At 43.4% G+C, this 24,850-nt stretch overlaps 1 protein-coding gene across 1 annotated transcript; it reads left to right on the forward strand.

The window, feature by feature from the left end:
- Position 1: 1 nt before the first annotated feature.
- Positions 2 to 23,783, forward strand: LOC130393771 (GDP-mannose 4,6 dehydratase 2-like). Its single transcript, XM_056604493.1, has 4 exons — positions 2 to 256; positions 20,501 to 20,544; positions 21,944 to 22,031; positions 23,743 to 23,783. The coding sequence occupies exons 1-4, from the start codon at positions 161 to 163 to the stop codon at positions 23,746 to 23,748; spliced, it is 234 nt and encodes a 77-aa protein (XP_056460468.1). The 5' UTR covers positions 2 to 160; the 3' UTR covers positions 23,749 to 23,783.
- Positions 23,784 to 24,850: the final 1,067 nt, after the last annotated feature.

Raw genomic sequence — 24,850 nt, forward strand, 5'->3', positions numbered from 1 at the left:
TCGATTGGCCGATCCCCGACCCAGCTTCCTACTACGTCACTCGTTAGCGTAGTTCGATTCGGTTTAATAAACCCATTCTCATTGAACTGGAGTCCCACTGTAGCGTACTATCCTTCCGTATTTCGTCTCAACTACCGTACACGTAATTTGTAACTTGAAAATGGCCCAATGCGTAGAGTCGTCTACGGACCTTGCAATGAAAACAGAAGAACAGACTGAAAGGAAGGTGGCCGTCATCACCGGCATCACTGGACAGGTAAACCGTCCCGCAGCACCCACTGTGTGAGGGAAATGGAAAAGTGTACATGTTTTGAAACGCCAAAGTCACAGACGTTATGGTTTTCCGAAATACACTCTGGACTTTCTGTAAAGATTCTCTGTATTTCTGTAACCATTAGCAGTAAAAGTATTTTTTGGTTTATCATATTTTATAATCTAGGTATGTCGGATCGTTCATATTCGCCTGACCTTAATATGCTTCTGAACAAGGAAGTATCATTATGACTGTTGGCGACCCAGGTTGTTTACTCTATGATATTGCCTTAATTGTACAGGCTACAGCTTCCAGTTAACAATCCAGTTAGTGCATGTATGACACAGTAATAAGGATGGCAGCTGTGAATGTTCCCATCCTTGTTCATGTAGGACACAGTAATAAGGAAGGGAGCCGGACGTATTCCCATCCTTGTGAAACGTTTTCAGCAATCACATCTATAAGACTACTGAAATATCCATGCAACATGTATTCTAGCATACATTTTGCCATTTTATTTCAGGAATTCCATTCCTTATGCAAATGTCACAAATTGTATGCACTTATATTATCCTATCTGATGCGTCGCCCCTTCTCTAGAGTGGCGCTTCCTAATTTCTAAGCAAGAACATTTAACATACGTTTATAATGACAAACAAAGGGTAAAGATGGCCAACAAGCCAAACTGTCCGGGCCGGAGTTTGTTGGTATATCAGTTCTTGCTCTATGAGCTTTACATGGCCTTCATAGAACCCCATATGAATAACAAGTTAGTCTCGCAAGTTATAAAAGACACCATTTCAATGTCTCTTATAAGGGATAGGATAGCATCTTTATATGATTTATTAATTATATTGACTGAAACCTTTTCACCATTGTAGTGTATGAAGCCTTAGAGTGTTTCGGTTTAGGCCAAAGTATCAATTTCTTTCATTGTCACCAGTCTTTTCTAGCTTATCTTCTGTTACTTGACTACAATTCTTCTGGGTCCATTCGTGTCTTGGGATATCTGAACAATATCCATTGAATATGTGGCCTAAGGGCTATTTGATCATGCAGTTCTCATTTTGAAGAGTAAGATTCTGCTCTCTAATATCATGATTCTAACTTCACGGTCAGACCCTTTGCATAGTATCATCTGCTATATGATTAATTGCAAATAGTTTGATACTAGATATCTTCTCCCTAACATGGATACCTATCCTGTCTGTTTTTGCTGAAAAATAGCTTAATTGAGCTAGGCAAATTAATGCCAACTCAAACATTTAACTTGGCCCTTGTTAAATGTCAAACTCATTGTTAAATTAACATGCAAACCTTCTCCAATCTGCAATCTTACAAAAGATCCAATTGTTCCCTCCCTTCACACCAATTTATTTGATATGCGCAACCTATGATATGCACATCTCGCTCGGGGGGTTTCCACTCTCAGTCTCAGCTGAAGTGGGCCTTCCTGCCCGGCCCGCTGTTCGAAGCATGTTGGGATCGTCTGTTTGGCATCCAGAAGATAGCTAAGAGAATCCATAAGATCATGTGTCTTGTTATCCCTGTATGTTCCTGCTGTTGGCTCCTTTAAGAGTAATTCCAACAAAAAGTCAAGGAGCGGCTGTATCCGGCCATTTGTCATCGTATAAATAGGGATAAGAATAACCCTGACACCTGGTAACTATTCCTTTGATAAATTGGTTGTTTTTTACAATTGTTACGATTATTGATCGCTAAATCCTTTTTCCTAACACCGTGGAATACAACGTGTGACACTAATATGTGTAATACTTAATTTAATAGTTTACTTTTTTATTGTAAATAAAGTGTGTGTGCATGTGTTTGTGTGTGTGTATGGTGTGTCCCCAGTGATATTTATTTACTAGGCGGCCTGTCTCCGGTGGCATTCAATTTTCTATTGGACAAGTTATAGACAATAGGCAGTATTCAGTTGCACATCCTGGTATGAAAAGTGCATTGAGTAGTGTTGTAGGTCAATGTGTGGGTGTGTTCAAACAAAACATTCAGGAGGAACACACACTGCTGTGAAGTGATTGCCCTGAGCAACATCTTCAAACGTATTCACCAAAAAAAGATTAGTAATAAACAAAGGGAGCAGTAGACTGATGAGCCCTGATGTCTTTTTTTTTTTTTTTCTCAACAATTGTGAACAATAAGTCCTCTGTGATTCCCATACATTTATTTTTCAGGAATGTTGTAGAAAGCACTGCTACAATATTTCAACCATATTGGAATAATTGAGATAATTATAATATAAATTACAGACATAATTATGGTTCTAAACAAATATTAACATAAACAATTATTCCGATATATTTTACTCTATTAGATATTTAAGTGTTAGCTGTTTACATAGACATATATTTTAATCTACCCGTGACAGCATTTGTTGGGTGCTACGCAACTGAGTTCGCTGGCAGGCTCTGTTCCACTTTGGGTGTTACTTGGTATCTGTGGGGAGTTAAAAAACGATTCCAATATTTCAACAGTAGGTAGCGCCACAGCAATGGGGACTGGACTCGATGATAGTTGCCCTCCTTGGGTTGGCGCTCACTGTATACACAGTACATTAGCAAAGGCCAATTGCACAGAATCATTGTGATGACACAAACACACACTAAAAATAGCAGGTTTGGGATGTGATGGTAATGATGATGGCTATTCTGAGGCTTGCTAATAGACACCATGAGCTCATATTTGCAATACCTCAAACACATGGACTAGTTTAATCCGCTCACTCATCGTACTCATCGTACTATTTCAATTATTGTGCATATAAGTGCATCAAGCATACATATAGTATAAGACAAACTACTCACTCTGCTTGTCTTTGCTTTGTTAAATTCCCAAAGCATATTGCCACCAATGATCCTTGTGTGTGCTGGAATATTGTGTTTCCCTCAGACTATAATATTTATTAATAGATTACCTACCTGTTCATCCTTATTTTGGGAATTTGTCATAGTTTTGGCTTGAAATGAAGACTGTCTCTTTGACCACTGAATTAATTTGCACCCTGTAATCATTAAACTGACTTTTGGCTCCAATCAGAAACTGCCTTTTAAGTTGATGTTGTATGCACATGCCATGCTTAAGACTTTAGAGAGATTTGTATAGTGACACTGTTTTATGTTAGTAATTTACCTTTCGGTCTCTTCATATTCAAATGATAATTTGCATCTTATTGCATCGAGCCCTCAAGAAGTTTCTAGTTGGCCAGCAAACGTGTGTGTGTGTGTGTGTGTGTGTGTGTGTGTGTGTGTGTGTGTGTGTGTGTGTGTGTGTGTGTGTGTGTGTGTGTGTGTGTGTGTGTGTGTGTGTGTGTGTGTGTGTGTGTGTGTGTGTGTGTGTGTGTGTGTGTGTTTGATTTTTGAGCCCTGTGTATTACTTGGGCTGGTGTATTGCTGCTCATCCCCCTCCCCCTTCCATTGTCATCGCTGGCCCTCCCTATATGCATTCAGCAGCAGCGGACCCCGGCTGCTGGATTGTCAGCGCCAATGCAAAAAAAAAAAAGAAACTGAAAAATAAATAATGTTTCTGTGAAGTTCAAGGCACATTTGCACAATGATATGGTCTCAGCAGATACCTTGACTCTGTTGTAGAGCCTTGTTGTAAATGCAGGGCTGTACGCTTACTTTTTAAAATGGTAGCACTGGTGCTCGCAAGCGAAAAAATTCAGTAGCACAAAAATAATTTTGGTAGCACACATACTACAGTCAAAAAAAAAAAAATACTACAGAATAGGACGTATATACAAAAGCAACACTATATGAACAAATTTAACAACAGTAAAGTGACAATGAATATATTAAACAGTAAAGTGACTATAAGAGCCTCTTTTAAAACATCAGCAGCCAGAAGTGGTGAACACATTCAACAAAATTAAGTAATTATTACAAATTTAACAAACAAACACCAAAGATTCGCCTCGCAACGACTTGCAACGAGACTGTTTTGGAACGTCGTAGGGGAAAAGTTGCAGCAGTGTGAACTGGTCGTTGCAAGGAGTCGCCAGAGATTGAACATGTCAAATCGCCAGAATGCAACAACAAAGCTATTTCTCTTCAGCCAATCAGGACACAGCACAGAACAACTTGTACGTCACGGCCTTACTCCGTCCCGGTCCCAAACTGTCCACGTTAGATATAACCGTTATTATGGTTACATACGGCCAGTCCAACATGCCCCCATTCAGACACCTTTTAGTAGGCCTACCGCCATTCTGACAGTCTACCAATCAGTGCGCCAACTTCAGGTCAACAATGGGGGATCATAAATATTTCGTTCAAATGTGTTCAACCAAAAAGTAGCCATAACCCATTCCATCAATTCACGACTGCATGGCGGCATGCACTTTAGGCCCTGTCCACCCTAACCCGGGTAAATATAAAAACGCACATTTGCAATGAAAACGATCTCCATCCACACTATCGTTTTCATATCCATGTTTTGCATCCACATTCCACACTGAATTGATTTTGATAAACAGTTGTCATGGTAACGCGGCTCCCGCCCTGCCCCTCTGTTTAGATTACAGGCCGCGATCAGCTGATAGTTGCAGTTGATCAGCTGGCTAATCATTTTCACTCACAAGCAATTGCAGGAGTTATATTATATTTTTTATTCACAAATGAAAGAATTGGGTCATAGGTAGACAACAAATCAAAATAAACAGGGTCAAACTAAATAAAATTATAATATATAGACAGTAGAGGGAGAATCTAAAAAGGCACTGCTGGAAGTGTCCCAGTAGAGAAAGATGGAGTTGGGTGCTATGGGAAGAGGTCTCAGAAGCGGCTTTGGAACAAAGTTGTGGCAGCCTCCTTTGGTGGTTTAGGTACAGGGACAATGTTGGGTGACAAAGTAGGTTGTGGCAGGGTGAGTGAGGAGGTTGGGACTTTGAACTTGATGTTAGGGTCATGTCTTCTGTCCATGACCCTCTTGATTAGATGTCCGATAAACTGGGTGGTGTGTGGCGTGAAGATTGTTTTCAATATCCATTGCTTGGACTTCTTGTAGTACACCTGTTTGAAACGTGGTTCTCCTGTAAAAGACAAGGAAATTATTACACAGAAAATCTGAATGAAGATTTGTCTATTAGACTTCTCTCCCCACGATTAGATTAAACCTTTCAGCGACGTATGCCTATTGAGTTAGCTGTGAACTTTCTAATTTTGGTTATTATACTATTCAAAGAGCACATGGTAACACACCTGTCACTGTGGTGGCTTCTTTCCTCTTCACAATGTTTTCATTGTGCTCTAGGATAGCGAGGTAGCTCCCTCATTCCATGATATGAGAAGGTCTGGCGTTTGGGGAGGTATTTCAGGAGAGCTTAAAACAGCCAACGGCCACGGCCAGATGGCCTAGTGTGAGTGCACTCTAAGTCTGATACTGAGGCCAGGCCAATCTACTGACTTATTTGTGGTTTGTGGATGCCTTGCAGTCTTGCAGACATGTCCACTTCCCCCATAGTGTATTGCCGTTAATATGCGAGAGAAAAAGGGCATCTATTCTCACCACATCTATAAAACAAAGAGGTTTATTTTCAATGTTTAAGTCCACAAATTACAGTAGTTTAATTCAATTAGAGACAATATGTTGTACAAACTTACACACTGTGCTTGGCCATAGGGAGGACTCTTGACTGGTGTTGACATCATAGGTGCTGACTGGTTTACTCATCTTCTGACGACGAGAACAAAGCTGCAGCAGACGTCATTCGAGTCTGAAATGCGATACGTTCAATAAACATTTTAATAACATCAAACTAACACGTGAAACATCGATAACAGCAAACGTATATAGAACGTAGCTAATCTATCGAACGTTAAATCACCAACTTTTCTCATTCACTGCTGAGGAGTCGATTTTAGAGTCGCCGGCACATTAGAACCGTTGTATAAAAGCAATAGATCACTTCAGTCAGTGGTATGTGCTCATTATACCACTGTGAAGGGGGTCGCCGGCCCTCCGCTGCGTGTCGGGCCGAACAACGCCCCAGTGGAACAATGAGCACATACCACAGCCTGTCGTGATCTATTGCTTACTTATACCATGGTCTGGGTGAATACTTGAATCTGATTGGCTGGAGGGTGTAGGTTAAAAAGTGTTAATTTACCCCTAGGAAAGACGTTGACCCTATGAAGAAGCTATGGCCACGTTGCTTGGCAACGCCTGCATACGGGAGATATTAAATAGTCTGCTCAACTTGTCAAAATAATGTAGGCTTTTTGTAGATAGGTAGGCTATTGGATATCATGTGAATGGGAATGCGAACGATGTTTTCAGTTTTATCATCAAGTGCAGGCTGTAATTATTTTAGCTAAAGTAGCAGTAGCTGCTAGGCTAGGCTTTTTTATCAGGTTGTTGGGAAAGTGTAGAGGAAGGCATATACCTTTCTTGGTAAAAAACTGGGTGACTGTCGACCGCTTTGAGCTCTTTCCTCTCTCTCTTTCCTCTCTTTCCTCCCCTGACAACCTAACTTCTTAATTTCACCGACCGGGATACACACAAACTGACTTTAGACTGCTAGATTAAGACACTAGCAGTCTGCACTTGCTTCACAACGATCTGCCTGGCCGCTACTTTGCTCTGCAGTAGCGTAAGACTTGGGCTGTACAAAATAATGACAAATGAGAGGGGTGATAATAGGGTGAAGACTTTCTAATGATTTTTGTAAAAATGGAAAAACAAACCAGAACAAAACAAGGAAACAAACCACCTTAATTTGATGATTTAATCCTAAAAATATTTCGGATTAAATATTTTTTTGCATATACTTTTAATAATACCACCAGTGTCCTCTTGGGCGCCCCCGTCAGTGCTACGCCCCTGGAATCATCCTAATTTACCCCCCCCTAAGGACGTCCCTGCCTCCGTCTACCCTGACCAAACTACAACGCCAACCCAGCGCTTTCACATTTATCCACCTCAGCGATAGTTTTTGAAAAGCATAGTTTTCAGTGTCGGAATTCGCCGTTTTAGTGTGGACGGAAGGGCAAAACTGATAAATATTTAAGAATAAAAAAAAAATATTTTTTAAATATATATATTTTTTAAACTGGACCATTTCTTCGTTAGAGTTGGATTTAAACTCAATGCAGGACCACTATTGGAGTGGATTGGACAAATCAATTTGTTAATGATTTATTTACCTTAGGTTTCCAGTAGGGGGTTGGACAGGGCATTGTGGTCTATTTTGTGTCACCTGCAAGTGAGAATAGCATACAAAACAAAAAGATTAGTTATGGTGACACATATTACAATGACTGTTAACCTAATATGTCATCATTTACCTGAGGGTTTCCAGTAGGTCACAGCAGGGGGTTGGACAGGGCATTGTGGTCTATTTTGTGTCACCTGAAAAAATAAAAAAAAGCATACCAAACAATAAGATCAGAATGGGGACACATATTACACTGACTGTTAACCTAACATGTCAAAATTTAGCTCTTTATTCTCAATGTTTATTTGCCTCTCCTCTCTCTCGGTTTGTCCCCATCTGTGAGTCTCTCTCTCTCTCTCTCTCTCTCTCTCTCTCTCTCTCTCTCTCTCTCTCTCTCTCTCTCTCTCTCTCTCTCTCTCTCTCTCTCTCTCTCTCTCTCTCTCTCTCTCTCTCTCTCTCTCTCTCTCTCTCTCATCTCTCTCTCTCCTCTCTCTCTCTCTCTCTCCCTCTCTCCCTCTCTCCCTCTCTCTCTATAATAGCCCTGAGCAAATTCAAAATTGGTTTAGATCAATGGTCATACCATGGTTGGCTGTGCAGCGTTTGGATGCTCCAATCGGTCCGAGAAGGGTTACCACATGTATGGCTTCCCCAAGGACCAAGAGTGCAGGAAGAAATGGATGGCAATGGTCAGCCGTCAAAACTCACAAGTGACAGGGGTCAGCAACAGTCAAAAACGATGTAATGTTCACATCACTTGATAGCATTTCAAAGGGCCTAATAATTCTAAGTGTAGAGAATTATGACTTTTCAATGATATTGGAAGTGCAATGGAAACTGATCTTACAAGCCTATAGGTACACTTTGAAGATGACCAAATCACTGCCACAAAAAGAGAAGGGATGTTGAAATTGAGGCCCGATGCAGTCCCAACAGTTTTCATTCATCGCCCTAAGCCGAAGAGGAGGAAACCCCCTTCTGTGAGGGTGCCTCCAGAACCAAGTGCAACGGACCACACATTTTGCGCCAAATTAAACTTCGGTATGATCTATTCAGCTAACAATATTCCCTATTTCATGTAATTCAAGGATAGACTACACTCCTAATGAGATTACATAATTCATATTTGTACATTCAGTTTAAAAAACAACCAGAGGTCAGGGATTCTCTGAGGATTTGCACAAAATGTAGATAATCAACACATTTCTACCCAATTAACAATTGCCGGTAGATCCATTTATACATTTAATTGGTTTCTGATTGTGGCAGATGATTTAATTCACATTACAGCAATGTTTTGCTTTAATTATTTTCTTACATTGCCTTACATTGGAGATGACAGTAGTTGCAAATGCAAAGGCAAAATAAATATAACAGCAACATTACCTTGTAATTGTTACAGAGATTGAGGGAGAAATTGAGGTGGATTTCAAGAGCGATGAAAAGGACATGACAGGAGACAGAGAGAGCAATCAAGAGGCCACTTTGCCAGGGGCAGGTTATTCAGGGGCAGGTGATCCAGGGGCAGGTGATCCAGGGCCAGCTGCTCCAGGGACCAGACTGCCAGGGACTGACCCGGGGATTCCACCGGGCGCGTTACGGCAGCGTTACGGCTGCGGCACAGAACGGCTGCGACTTTGCCCTGCTTGCATTTCCACCGGGCGTGTTACGGCAGCGCAACGCTGCCTTGTGAGCCAGCCGTATTCACGCGAGATCACGAGATAATCCTAAACCTAATGTACTCACCTTCCGCTCCCAAAACTACTGCAATTAAATGCCACGCTTTGTCCTTTCTGACATTTTCCTTATAAAAAGGATGATTTGGTACATAAATGACTTCATGTTGTTGAACTTCGACAATGAGTCTCTCGTCGTCCATGTTGCCGACCCTCTGAGACCCTTTGATTGATTGACTGCTGACCTGGTGCCACCGGTCATGACGTAATAATGTTGATGTGAAGTTGTGATAGGCTACATGAGCTGAGTATTGTGTTTTATTTAGAAAATTGACCGTATGCTCTATGGCTTTTACTTTTTCACTTCCTGCCCTGCTCGATCTGCTCTGTTGAAATTGACGCGGTTCAGCAACGGCATCCGGCAAAAATAGAAATGCTACGGAATGATAGCGCTGTGGCACGGCGAGCCGCTCCTGGGACGCTGCTGAGACGTTCCGCAGCCGCTCCCGGTGGAAATGGTCTCATTGATTAGAGTGGAACCTATCTGCTGCGTTGACCGCCGTCAAGACGTGCCGCAGCCGTAACGATGCCGTAACGCGTCCGGTGGAATCAGGCCTTGATGGGGCGACTGTGGAGGACCTAATAAGGCAACTAGAAAAGGAAAAATTAATGAGAAAGAGAGCAGAGAGGGCTCTTGTAAAACAAAAAAGAATAAATTTGGCACTAAGAAAGAGAAACAATTCAGTCAACAAGAAGTTAAAACGAAAAAGCCATACAGGTTAAATTCACCGCCCATCATAATCAGCATTGTTGAAGCGGCGGCATCTGTAGGGCTGCATGTGCTGAACATCACCCTTTCCAGGATATAATGAAACAAACACTGTTATTTCTACTAGCTATCGCATCATAAAATCCGTCCTTAAATCAACCTAAATGATCCTAGTAATCCAACATAAATAACTAACTAAATAAAAGTTAGATTCACTACTGAACTTCGTAATTGTTGGTGTAGATACCTTCTCATGGCGAAGTCGAGCTAAAAAAGGCTATAAAAGGACAATACAATAGACAGTTGACAATTCAAAAGAGGTAGCTATTTAATCCATTTACCCCTAGAGATACCTTCACAGGTGGTGAAGTCGAGCTAACAAACTAGCAGGTAATCAGTCGTCTACCAAGATAAATATATATATAATTACACCGTGCATATTCAAATAAATATCAGTAAATGCATCATAAAAGGACCTCTAATACAATAGACAGTTGACAATTCAAAAGAGGTAGCTATTTAATCAATTTACCCCTGGAGATACCTTCACAGATGGCGAAGTTGAGCTAAGAAACTAGCAGGCAAACAGTCGTCTACCAAGAAAAATATATATATAATTACGCTGTGCATTTACAAATAAATATCAGTATATGCATCATAAAGGGCCTCTGATAGAATATAGACAGTTGACAATTCAAAAGAGGTAGCTATTTAATCAATTTACCTCAGAAGTTACTCGACGGCCAGCAATGGAAATGAATGATCTCCTAAAATGGTTGGTTGGAACTAGGGATGTCCCGATCCAGCTTTTTGCACTTCCGATCCGATACCGATATTGTAGCCTTTAGCATCGGCCGATACCGATACCGGCCGATCCAAGCATGTATTAAAGATTTAAGATATTTACTTATTTTGTTGTACTACTGAAAAGGGTTTTACTCTTAAGAACAACTAGCCAACTTAATTAGGTTAGTTTGAATGATCCACAATAGTTGGTAATGAGAAGCTGACCTGTTTATTCAGGGTTAAATAAACACAAAATAGACAAAATAATAAATAGTCAAATTACCACACACACACTGAATTGGCATCAGTGCTCTGTTCTTGAACAACAAGAGTGTAAACAATATTGTAAACAATATAACATTATATATAAAAGCAACACACACAAAACCTGAGTAGAAAATAGTCAAATTACCACACACACACTGAATTGGCATCAGTGCTCTGCTCTTGAACAACAAGAGTGTAAACCAAGGCTTGCGCTAGGTGTGGTGAACAACGCGGACCGGATTTGGGGGGAAAAGCTGAAAAAAACTGGAATGGATTACCTACATTGTCATACCTTGTTGTCATGGCTACCAGAGAGGACGCAGGCGTTGTTTGTTCGCCGCTTCTCTGATCACGACTTTTTTCGATTTTTGTGACTGATAAAATAGTTTTCCTGTGTTTTTTTTTTCACTTTTATTTTTTCATTCTTAACAAGCTATTGTCACGAGCCCTTCCAGTTTTTCGGGACATTGATTTTTAGCCTCACCGACGCTGTTAGCTGGTAGTTAGGCATCTAGCTTTTTTTTGACGTCTTCCAACTGTCAATATTGCCTCACCGGGAAAAGAGCCATCTGGTTCCAACAACAACCTATATCGCCTTGCCGGACAACTTTCAGCCGCTCGCCTCCCGATCCCTGCTAGTGGGTCCCCCCTCTCTCATCTATCGAGTGGCGGCTAACGCTAGGCTGCTCCGTCGGTCAGACCTGATCACATCAATCCTCCTCACTTTGTATGGTCTCCCCACAGTCAGTCTTTTCCCTGGTCCATCTCCTCCTGTCTTGCCGTGGGTAATCCTGGTCTACACATCCATCTCTGTGCACCGGGCCCGCGGCTAGCCGCTATCGCTGAGCTGTTGCTCCCTTCGCCCGGCAGCATCATGCTCACCTATTCGCCTGCACAGCTGTTTGGTATGTTCAACTACTCCCTCCCATCATCCATCTCAGTCATCAAACAACTTGGACTCCTACGTCGTCGCCGTTACATCCACAGGAGCTCCCGCCGTAGATTTGTTTTGTCCCAGCACGGTCTCTGCGTCCCATTCACCCGGTCAACTGCACGCTCCGCCACGCCCCTACCACGTCATCAGGACTCAGCTGCTTCCGGACCTTTCAACGCTGCCGTTTGGCAGCAGCTCACCAGGCAGGTGAGCTCCCCTCTGTCCTCCCGCACAGCTATCCTGACTAACCTCAGACCTCTCCAACCTGCCCCGATCCCACCCCCCTCTGGCTGTGTCAACTTTGCCCTCCTCAACACTCGTTCACTCACCAATAAAGCCCCCATCATACATGAACTCATCCTTGATAATAACCTCGACCTCCTTCTACTTACTGAAACCTGGCAACAACCCAATGAATTTTTCTCCCTCAACCAAGCATCTCCCCCTGGTTTCAGCTACATCGCCAAACCCCGCCCCTCTCGCCGTGGAGGTGGTCTCGCCATCATACATAAAGAGACCTATTTGATTAAAGAACTCACCCTCCCTTTAGTAATATCATCCTTTGAATTCATTGCTTTTAAAGCCCCTCCGCCACAACAGTTATCCTCATCTACCGGCCACCCAAACCTAATCCCTCATTCCTCTCTGACCTCACTGAACTCCTCACACTAGCATCAACCCTCTCTCCACGTCTGCTGTTACTTGGAGATTTTAATATCCACATGGACTCCCCCACTTGCAAGCTCTCATTTGAATTCACCACTTTATTGGAAAATTTCTCTCTCGCCCAACATGTCACCTTCCCCACCCATGACAAAGGACACATCCTTGACCTTGTCTGCTCCATTAATCTCCCTGTACTCGACCTCCGCCCATACCCCTTTCCCCTCTCTGATCACAACCTTTTACGGTTCTCCATCCTCTCCCCATCTCCCGCCCCCGCCCCCTTAGAGAAATCACCTTCCGTAACCTAAAATCCATTGACCCCCACCATCTCTCTGACCTGCTCTCCTCCACCCTCCCTCTGGACTCACCCTCATCTCACCTGATGAGCTCACAAACCACCTTAATGCTACCCTGTCTTCCTCCCTCAACACTCTGGCCCCCCTCAAAACCAAAACTGTCTCCTTTAATACCTCCTCACCCTGGTTTACACCTGCACTCCGCAAATTGAAACAAACCGGCCGCAAACTCGAACGACTCTCCAAAAAAACCTCACTCACAGTCCCACCATCAAGCCTACAAACTCCACTCACTGCCTACAAAGACGCCCTCACCCGCCGCCAAGTCTGCATACCTCTCCGCCATCTTTTCTGACCCCTGTCAAAACCCCAGAACCCTCTTCTCCACAGTCAGCAACCTCCTCAAACCGCGGACCAGCACCCTCTCCACCTCCACCCCAGATCTCTGCAACTCATTCCTCCAGTTCTTCACCGACAAAATCACTGCAATCAACCATTCACTATTCCCTGTACATAACCCCCCTGCACACTCAATGGCCTCTCCCCTACCCATCTCTCTGGACCTCCCAACACCTCCTCCCCATTGCCGTCTCACCCACTTTGACCTGATTACCCCTCCTGCACTCTCCAAACTTATAGGCTCCTCCAAACCTACTACCTGCTCCCTTGATCCCCTCCCCACTCCCCTGCTCAAGTCCTGCCTCCCCGTTCTCTGCCCTTACCTCACTAAGCTCTTCAACTCCTCACTGTCACATGGAACTGTCCCCTCTGCCTTCAAATCTGCTGCTGTCACCCCCACCCTCAAGAAACCTGGTCTCGACCCCTCCTCCCTCAGTAACTACCCGCCCAATCTCCAACCTCTCTTTCCTCTCCAAAACCCTTGAACGCATCGTCACCACACAACTCCAATCCCATCTCCACGCCAATAACCTTTTTGAATCCCTCCAATCTGGCTTCCGCCCCCTCCACAGCACAGAAACCCGCTCTCCTCAAAGTCCTCAATGACCTCCTCATCTCTGCCGACTCTGGTTCCCTCAACTTCCTCATCCTCCTTGACCTGAGTGCAGCCTTCGATACTGTAAACCACACCATCCTGCTCACCAGACCTCAGCAACCTCGGAATCGAAGGAACTGCACTTAGCTGGCTTCACTCCTACCTCTCCGACAGATCTCACTTCATCTCCCTCCACAACCACACATCTGCCACAGCCACCGTCACACAAGGTGTTCCCCAAGGTTCTGTACTTGGCCCCCTCCTCTTCATCATCTACCTCCTCCCCCTTGGTCAATTACTACTCCGCCATTTCTCCATGGACTTCCATTGCTACGCCGACGACACCCAGATTTACCTCAGCACCAAATCCCCCCCCACAACCCCCCCCTCCTCCCCACATTGAAACCTGCCTGTCTTCATCACTCACTCTCTGGATGCAAAATAACTTCCTGAAACTTAACAGCAACAAAACTGAACTCCTCCTCATTGGCTCCAAATCCACCCTCAGTAAACCTCGCAAACCCCCCCACACTCACTATCGACGGCACCTTGGTCTCCCCCTCCCCCAAGGCCCGCAACCTTGGCGTAATCTTTGATTCCACCCTCTCCCTTGAACCCCACATCCGCCAACACTGTCAAAACCTCCTTCTATCACCTCCGTAATATTGCAAAGATCAGATCCTCCCTCACACCTCACGCTGCAGAAAGACTCATCCATGCCTTCATCTCCTCCCGCCTTGATTATTGCAATTCACATCCTCGCCGGCATCTCCACCACCTCCATCAACAGACTCCAACTGGTCCAGAAATGCAGCAGCCCGTCTCCTCACTCATACTAAAGCGTGGCACCACATCACCCCAGTCCTCAAGAATCTCCACTGGCTCCCCATCTCACATCGGATCCACTACAAACTCCTGGTCCTCACCTACAAAGCTCTCCACCATATGGCCCCCCCATATCTCTCTGATCTTCTCTCCCTCTACCAACCCCCCCGGGCCCTCAGATCCTCCTCAGCTGGTCTCCTCTCCACCCACACATCAAAACGCCACAGCCTAGGTGACAGAGCCTTCTCCAGGACATCTCCCAGGCTCTGGAACTCCCTCCCCCAACATATTCGAGACTCTGAGTCCCTCGCCATCTTCCAGTCCCGCCTCAAGACTCATCTCTTCTCCTCTGCCTACCCCTAGATCACTCACTATCTCTAGCCCCATCAACTTTTTTTTTTTTTTTTTTTTTTTTCTCTTGTTTATCTATTTTTGTTGCCCCTATGTAAAGCGCTTTGAGTACGTGAAAAGCGCTATATAAATTGAATCTATTATTATTATTATTACATTGGTGCGCTCGAAAAACACGGACCGGAGTTTTGAAAACAAACTGGATCGGGAGTCCGGATCGGGATTTTCCCGTGCAGGGCCGATCCGATATTGATATGCATTTTTTTGCTAATATCGGCGGCCGGATCCGATCCAAATATCGGATCGGGACATCCCTAGTTGGAACTATTCGAGGCTCATACCCCGGAAGTAGGCGCTACAACGGAGTCCAATGGAAGTGTCGCCACTCTGTTTTATCTACCACTCTGGGCCTACCCACTGTGGCTCTATACTCTCCGGCTTTCTAAATCGCCGTCTTCTCCTTTTCATTACGCCTTTTTACATTGCCAAGCAGGTTCGGTCGCGGCTTGGCACGCCCGGCGATTTCACCGTCTTATCTCAAGTTTCCTATGGCAAGCCATCCCCGCCAGAAAACGCCATCATTTAGTCGCGTATCACCTTCATTACGCCGTAAAAAACGCCGTAAAATGTAGAAAAACGCTGTATTTTACGTCGTCATGCGCAAAAAAACGCTGTATTTTACGTCGTCATGCGCAAAAAAACGCCGCTTTTTACGCCGCAATTAAGCCTTTCAAGAACACGCGTAAAAAGCGCAGTTTTCAACATCAAACCGCGCGTAAGATATGCCGCGTTTGTGCACATCACAACGGCGTAAAATACGGCGTCTCTCTAGTATGCTAATAATCTCCGCCCTCTTTTCTCTCAGCCAATGCATTTGAAGTGTTTGCGCCCAATCGCTGAACAAGACAAGCAGACCAAATCAGTTCAGCACAGATCTCCTCTCATTTGGCGTTAGTTGTAGCGTCATATAGATATATATATAGTAAATGCAGGTTCAAAGTTGTGATAACCGTGGCCCAATCGATAGAGACGCTTGCTCTGTAGGCAAGAGGTTGTCGGATCGAATCCATTTATTGTCAGACTTGTGCTTTTGTCAGATGGTCACGCTTTTATGATCGCAATGCTTTTAGTCCGCAAGCCAGACCTCCTGTGTTATAAGTTCCAAATTCAGTGCCTTTTTAGTCAGCCAGCCAGATCATCTAGGTGTCTTGTTACACGCTTTATTAAGTTAATTATATTAAAATTATTACAGCCATGGAGCCTTTATCGTTACATCCTCTCTTGTTCAATCGATATAAATACACAGTGGAAAGGAGTGAGAGGGAGCCATAGAGAGAGACACTGATGAACTGGGGAGCCAAGTAGCCTAACTGATACGCTTAAGAGACCCATCAGCCCATCATTCTTTCGAACCTTCGTAAAAAATGACAGTTTTTCCCAAAACTCCTCTTTACATGAACTCGCGTGCACTGCTCTAACAACGTTCAGAGGCTTGTAACAGTCTACTGAGTCTGACACGGTGCCTTAAATGGGCTCTGTAGGATGGGGAGACGCAGGAATGTTGTTGGATTCAACTATTTGTGCATGGAAGCAAAAAAATATCTCCCCATCAATGCCAAAGCAGAGTAGCCTACGAAAAGAATACACTAATATGAATGCTTCAAATATTAAAACCTGATTGATAGGCCGACATATGCTATATCAGTCCCCTAATTCTGAACGCACCGTGTGTCCATTTTTCACGGCATTTTCTCCCCCAGACAGACAGACAAACACTTTATTTAACCAAAACTAACTTTCATAATCCAGCAGGTTGCACAATACAAATAACTCTTACACAAATAAAGACAGCCTTTACAGTATAGGCTAATACAGCGCCCACCTCAGCAAAAGGTAAAATGTAAAAAGAAGATATAAGCTACATTTAAAATACAGATGCTGTAGCCTACATAAAAATACAGATGCCACATGAAATATGAAAATAGGATACAATGTATAAATATGCAAAACTAGGATATAACTAGGCTATTATGAGAATACTTGGTTACAGCTGTGCAATGACTATCCTCCTAAATTAAATTAGTTGGATGGAAAGATTTTTGTCTATGGAATGATCCTGTCCCTTTACTGCCACACATTGTGTGTGTCAGTAAAGTGATGAGGTAGGAGAAATCCGTGTATGGTTCGTTCTTTGAATATTCCGATTTATAACAAAATCAGAAAAAAAAATTTAACAGGATTGTTTTTTGGTTTTTCTGATTTGGTTTTGAACTGAAAAGGGCAAAAGGAATAAACAAATAAACGGCATTTGATTTGTGTTTGTGTGTTTTGTGTGTTAGTTTTTAAAACCCGGAACAGAAAAAACAAATAGGGCCTACAAAATAGATGGGGCCTACATTTATAGTTATAGGCTACACAAGAAGGCAGAACACAGCGAAGAAAATGAGCCAACCACCTAAACCCAGCAAATAGACTGTCTAATTATATTTAGCCTTAGTTATGGCCGCACTTGAACCTTATGGTGATTTTATTCGTGAACTATTTGACACTGGAAAGACACGACGCGATCAGTACCGCTCTAAAGCAATCTGGTGCCCCGAAGTACTCCGTTATGAAGGTGAGGAGGTTCTGTGTGGAGCAAACCTTCGAAGAAGAAATCTAGTTTCCGATTTAGTTTCAGATCGTCCACTCACAGACTAAGTCGCCGGCTCCCATGGGAAACAATAAAGCTGGCCATTGTAGAATGCGAGAGACTCGATGGAACGTATTGTTATTATTTATTTTTAAACAACCTCTTGCCTACAGAGCAAGCGTCTCTATCAATTGGGCCACGGCCACGGTGACCACACTGTTGGAACTGAATTGACTAATATATATCTATATGACGCTACAACCAACAACAAATGAGAGGAGAACTCCTCAAAGAAGATCTGTGCTAAACTGATTGGTCTGCTTGTTCTTGTTCAGCGATTGGGCGCAAACACTTCAAATGCATTGGCTGAGAAGAAAAGAAGGGCAGAGATTATTAGCATACTAGAGAGACGCAGTATTTTACGCCGTTGAGATGTGCACAAACGCGGCGTATTTTACGCGCAGTTTGATGCTCAAAACAACGCTTTTTACGCGCGCTCTTGAAAGGCTTAATGGCGGCGTAAAAAGCTGTGTTTTTTTTGCGCATGAAGGTGTAAATACAGCGTTTTTTCTACATTTTATGGCGTTTTTTACGGCGTAATGAAGGTGATACGCGTCTAAATATGCAGTTTTTCTGGCGGGGATGGCTTGCCATACAAAACTGCGCTTTTTTATGCGCGCTCTTGAAAAGGCTTAATTGCGGTGTAAAAACTGTGTTTTTTTGCGCATGACGGCGTAAATACAGCGTTTTTTCTACATTTTATGGCGTTTTGTTACGGCGTAATGAGGGGTGATACGCGTCTAAATGATGCCGTTTTTTTTGCCGAGGCTTTTTTTGTTCATTGGAGAAGGCGGGTTGCATACTGATTTTAGAATAATTTGCATATTCCCGAATGTTTTTATTTTTTTATGAATGAAGGCACCAACATGCAAGAATGAGTTCACGTCTGACTGTAGGCTACAATCGCGATTACTATTTACAAGTGCAAAAACGCCAACATATCCTTTATTTTGCTTACCACTTGTTTTTTTTATCCTGACAAAAGCCTTGTAAGGGCAGTTCCTTTGCGTCTCTCTCGTACATCGCACCATCTTTCGTCTTTGTTTGCGACTGCATCACCTTCTCTCAAATGATCAGCAGCTCATGGTTTTTACCTTCTCTCCAGTTACAAACTGCTCATGATGATATCGCTGCGTTGTCTCTATGGAGACAGCGCAACAACCACCTCTACCCAAGCCTCCCCCCCCCCCCCACCAAAGTTTGTATTTTTATGCATTTTATTTACCAGAACTGTAATATATTTTGATGCTCTTTTCTGTTGTGGACAATAAACAATAAAATAAAGTTTATTTTAAACTGCATTACCTTATTATTTTAGTGAGGGCTCATAAATAACTACAAATAACCAATGTTAGGTAAATCAGTTTATGTTTTGTGACGCGTTTCTGGAATTTATTTTTAAAAGATATATCGGGATATGAGAGATAGTCAGATTTTAAAATCCACCAAATATTATATCGTATCGGCCTTAAAAATCCTTTATCGGTCGGGCTCTATTGTTACGTCATATTTGGAAGTTCAATCTGTAAATCTTTCCCAAAAAAACTCACCAGAAGTACCATTTAAAGGTTTATTTTTCGAATTTTCTTACGGCGGGGCATGCCCCCGGACCCACCTAGCGTTGCTAGGTTACCACCAACTCAAAACCCAACAGGACTGTCTTATGCCACGCTTCACCACTACGTCGCCTGCTTGCTCGCTCAGCTTGCGTCGGTGACGCGCGGTCGCGCCGAGGCAGACCGCGTGGACCCAATTACACCCTGGCAACAGAACCATTGCATGGCAACGTCAGTTTTTCCTTCCACCGTGGTGGAACAATGAATTTGTGAGGACAGCCAGAGGCCAACTAGAACATACCTGGCCTATGGTCCAGGCGAAACGGAATCAAACACATATTTGTTCAGGTTCCGTTGTCGAGGGCCAATCCAAAAAGGACCTTACCTTGTACTGACCCCCAGAACCAAACCCCCCCCCCCCAGATTGTGTGGTGTGTGTTGTGTGTTGTGTGTGTGTGTTGTGTGTGTGTGTGGTGTGTGTGTGTGTGTGTGTGTGTGTGTGTGTTGTGTGTGTGTGTGTGTGTGTGTGTGTGTGTGTGTGTGTGTGTGTGAACGGGATATGAACGCTATGACTAGTTTGGAATGTTCCAGAAGGTCTAAAATGTGCGGTTGGAAAATCTGAGAAGGAGAGAAACAGTTTTCAGGGGTAAAGGGAACAAGACCTTATTGACATGGATCACACACACACACCTGTGTCCAAACTGCCCAGAGTAACTGATTTGGGTATGTTCTTAATAACCCCTTATGTATAAAAGGATTAAAGGTGAATAAAGCAGCTCATCATGATGGTTTGTTAAAATAATGTTGACCGTATTCGTACAATGCATATTAGAATGAGACAAAGCCAGTCTCTTGATAACTGGTGTCCTAAAAGCATAGAGAAGGTGAGCCAGGGAACTTCGACAATACCTCTCTTGTTTTAGGACTTGTTCAGAATATGATGTAACTAATACAGCACCATAATACTAACTAAAACAACAAAGGTAAGGCTTAAATTTGAATAAAGAAGAAAAGGTCATGTTTCGTTAAACAGACACTGACTTCATGGATTAGATGATTTCATCATGCCATGTGTAGTCCCGCTTTGTTTTACGTGGCGTATTTGAAATGTTGTCCCCCAACATGTTTTATTTTAATGTAACTTTATGTTGATATTATCCTCCCAACATAGCAAGGGCCATATTGTCAGTCCCATCCCGCTCTTCAGATCAGCAAAACATGAACAAAATTAATAAAATTGTTGCTGTTGTGTTTGTGTTTTCAGGATGGCTCCTACCTGGCTGAGTTCCTGTTGGAGAAGGATACACGGTGAACAGCAACACAAACAACACCGCATAAAGAACACATACACACAAACGCACACACAAACAATTCACACCCCACAGCTTTTGAGGGACATTCCCTCGACAGTCTCTAGGCAGCCATAGCCAGCAGTGCTTGAACAGGCCGATACTGAGGTAATCTAGCAGACTCCTCGGTGTGGTTTGTCCAACTGAAATCACCACCTCACTCTCCGAGAAGAACGGTTTGCATTACACTTACTGTGCTCAAACTGTGGCGTTTCCCCCCCCCGGTTAGGCCATTATGAGGGAATGGTTAAGCTCATGGAAAATAGGTCAGTAGCGTTCCCCTAAAGCACACATGTTCAACTGCAATAAGAAAAGCCATCATGGCCTATTGCTCGGGGGAGGTTTACACCTGTTTGCTGAGAAAGCTTTTAGGATGTAAAGCCACTAAGGAGATTGTCACACTTGTGACAGTGGATATAAAGCCTCCAAAGGGGGGTAAAAGGCACTTTGTTTCGCAATTTTGGCCCGCCATAGCTCAATACTTCATAATCCATGGGTGGTCAACCTGATGCGGAACCGAACAACCCTCCTCTCCTCTCCTCTCCCCTCCACCCCATCCCTCTTCTTCCCCTCATCCCTCTCCTCTCCTCTCTTCCCCGCCTCATCCTCTCTCCCTCGCTGCCCTTATATCTCATCTCTCCGCTCTTCTTCCTCCTTCCCTCTTGATTGGCTGGTGAGCTTCAAATTAGACAGCAGAGGGGAAGTGACTCTGTACCAGGCTGGGCAGGGGGCTGGTGGGTTGGGGGGGGTGGCGGCCTTTTTAAAAGAGATACGCACAGGCAGGAAGTGCACAGTGAATAAAGGAAGTCAGGTCAGGGCACAGCATCCTCCCGGTAATGGGCTCCCTCGGCTGGGTGCTGCTATCTTCCGCGAGCAGAGCTTCCTTGCACATTCCACTACAGTGAGACACGCACACACACATGCGTTGGCGTTAAGCATGGGGGTGGGGCATATCAAAAGAACCTGTTACACCTGAATATAAACCTTTTACACCTAAAAATTGCTGTTTTGCCTCATGGTTTCTGACCAGTTTATGTCAATGTTAATGTAAATTAGTAATTTCTCTATTTGCCTGTATTGTTTTTCTTGTTTGAAAATGTGGGAGGATGCATATCAGGTCTGTTTTGAAAAAGAAGTGCTGTTCCTCAATGAGACTAACCTGGATCAATACAGGTCAAATAAAGCACAATAATCTACACCAAGCTGCCAAATCACGCCACCACGGCCGTTTCCGAGTATGTCCCATCACAGAGGGGACGACGCCACCGGCCTTCCCCTCAGTAATGGGCCCCTGCCCCTGATGGCACAACAACGGGCTACCAGGTTCCAATGTGTCTAAACCCCCCATGGTCCTCCAGGTCCACGGCGTGTTACGGAGGTCCAGCTCCTTCAACACAGGACGCATCGAACATCTCTACAAGAACCGGCGCACCCACTTGGAAGGCGGTGAGTACCCCACACACACACACACACACACACACACACACACACACACACACACACACACACACACACACACACACACACACACACACACACCAAGCCTCTGGCTCAGATATGTGTGACATAGATCTGTGTCTGGGATCAGCACCAACTCCTCGTGTTGAGTGTCTTTTGTTATGTACATTACATGGGACGGCTTTATTTAAAAATGGAGCTGAACTGAGTTGAGACCTGCAACCACGGAGATGCAACTGATAATAGCATCCCTAACACATGGGTCAAAAGTGTGAGAGAGTGAGCGCCCACCCCCTCCCTCAGAGAAAAAATTCAGCTGAGCCCCCCCCCCCCCCACCCATTTTTTTTTCTAATACCTGTTTGTGAAAGCTATTTAAATTATTTTTAAACAACATTAAACATCTCCGATCATAAGTTTATAAAACATTTGGGAAATATTTTTGAAACATTTGAAACAAATTTTTTTTAACATATTTTTTAAACATATTTCGGAAAACATTTACATTACATCTTTTTGCGTTTTTAAACACGAAAATGTAACGACTTTATCTAAGAATGCACTTTTACTTAACCTGTTTTTAAATAATTTGACCATCTTAATTATCTGTGTAAACTGCCAGTTTACAGATTCATCAGGGTCCCATAGGGTCCCCCTGACTACGGAATTTTCTGAGTCGAATCAGATCCTGCCTTTGCAGTCCAGAGATTCTGACAATTCGTGCGGCGGGTTGTTTACCGGCGTTTTGCTATGGTGACCTAAATTATATAACCAAACTGAAAACGACGCCGGTTTGAAACTAAAACTGTGATTCTGAAAAAAGTATAAATGCTATCACAAAATTCCGGTTTAGATAGTATTGAAGATACAAGTGTGTCGATTTGTTTATGGTTGAACGATGGTAAACGGTTTTGAAAAAAGGAATGAGTTACGATGTCATAGAAGTAGGTAGTATAAGAATGGGCTGACGTCTTCAATGAAAACAGCTGAAAACGAGCAGTATGAAACTAAACTGTGATTCTGAAGACATTTAAATGATATCGAAATTCTGTTTCGATATTATTGAAGATACAAGTTGTGTAGATTTGTTAAATGGTTTGCACGAAGATAAACGGTTGAAAGTTGATTTAGTTATGTTACTTCTACAGTTGAAGTACGACTGATGATTTGAATCATCGTCTTTCAGGGTTTCTTCGGGTTAATTTTTTTTCTCCAACGTCGCGCCCCCCAGAAGAACTCTGGCGCCCCCCAGGGGGGGCGCGCCCCACAGTTTGAAAACCACTGTCCTAACACAATGTACGGGCAGCCAGATTTGATGGAAACTGATGCTGTTTTTGTATCATGAAATAATTATCCCTTTGTATAGTCTCACAAACATACTTAGGAAAACAACCTTTTTGGGCAGCCGTTTCAGGAATTTCTCTGTAAAGATCGCACCCATTACAAGAAAACGCATTTAGCTGTAGAAACACTGTAGTACATATTCCAAGGCCTCCTTGTGGCACTGGTTCTCCACCAAAAAAAGAAGAGAGACGGCGGGAGTATGCCTTTCAATGCCTGCACGCTGATACAAACATACAGTCATTAAATCCCATTCTGAAAAGCCTTCATCCACTGGCTCCTCCATCGGCACAATATGTAATATGTAATGTAATCAATATCCTACAACAATTGTACTTTTGACAAACTGTGTGTGTTCAGACATGAAGTTGCATTATGGTGACGCTGACGGACAGTACCTGCCTGGTAAGATCATCAACGAAGTAAAGCCCACAGAGATCTACAACCTGGGAGCCCAGAGTCACGTCAAGGTAGGTGGTCACCCCCAGTGTCCCTTAATACAGTGGTTCCCAACCTTTTTTCTCCAGGGCCCCCCCATTTCTGATGGAATTCGCCCCCTCCCCCCCCGCCCATCCCCTTTTCCCCAGAAAAATCATACATTTCTATTTTTAGTGCCTTTGTTTAATAAATGTATTATTTCGTAGCTTACAGCGCATGGTATTAATAGGCCTACAATCATTAATGTGAACCTTGTTCTTGCATACCCACACATATTTCGCTGCTCTGATTGGTTTTAGGTCTATCCAGAAGCATTTTGGTGCACTTCCTTTGATAACACCCCCTTGAAATCGAATATGAACTAAGGGGTTCCAGGCTTATACGTCGGCAAATTTACTTTAATCGGGTAACACCTAACAAGGAACTGGGTTATGTTTCAGTCCCTCCAGAAAAACGTGATTATGCGATTGCATAATTCAACGCATAATCAGCCAAAGTCTGCATATTCATGCGGGGGCCGAATTTTGTAAAATATGCCTTCACACCTTCACCGCATAAATTGCAGATTTCCACGCAAAATATGCGGGGCTTGCATGATTTCATAATCCCTGCATCTGGAGAGGGAAAAGCCCCAGAAAAGGAAGATCTGGAATGAAGACAGCATTATGGCACTCCAGGGGTGCTTTGACTGTACCTCATGGGAGGGTTTTAAATGTCCGGACTTGAATGTACAGGTGGAGGTGATATCAGATTACATTACGTTCTGTATGGACTCAGTACTGCCAACCAAGACTGTTAAAACTTATCCCAACAATAAACCCTGGGTATCAGGAAAGTTAAAATCACTCATAAACAAAAATAAACTGGCCCATATCCATAAGGACGAAATTGCTAAGAGAGATACACAAAGAGAAATTAAAAGACAGATTAAGATAGACAAGAATACTTATAAACAAAAAGTAGAGCAAAACATGGCCCTGGGTAATTCTAGGCAGGCATGGCAGTCAATCAAGGCCATGACCAGCGCCCC

This window comes from Gadus chalcogrammus, chromosome 12 (genome assembly GCF_026213295.1).
Source record: "Gadus chalcogrammus isolate NIFS_2021 chromosome 12, NIFS_Gcha_1.0, whole genome shotgun sequence".
NCBI classification, from domain to species: domain Eukaryota; kingdom Metazoa; phylum Chordata; class Actinopteri; order Gadiformes; family Gadidae; genus Gadus; species Gadus chalcogrammus.

Excerpts from the sequence above, each read along its gene's own strand:
- LOC130393771 (XM_056604493.1), top strand. The coding sequence starts at position 161 with ATGGCCCAATGCGTAGAGTCGTCTACGGACCTTGCAATGAAAACAGAA. Across the intron at positions 257-20,500 it reads TCACCGGCATCACTGGACAG|GATGGCTCCTACCTGGCTGA; the intron begins GTAAACCGTCCC and ends TTGTGTTTTCAG. Across the intron at positions 20,545-21,943 it reads CTGTTGGAGAAGGATACACG|GTCCACGGCGTGTTACGGAG; the intron begins GTGAACAGCAAC and ends ATGGTCCTCCAG.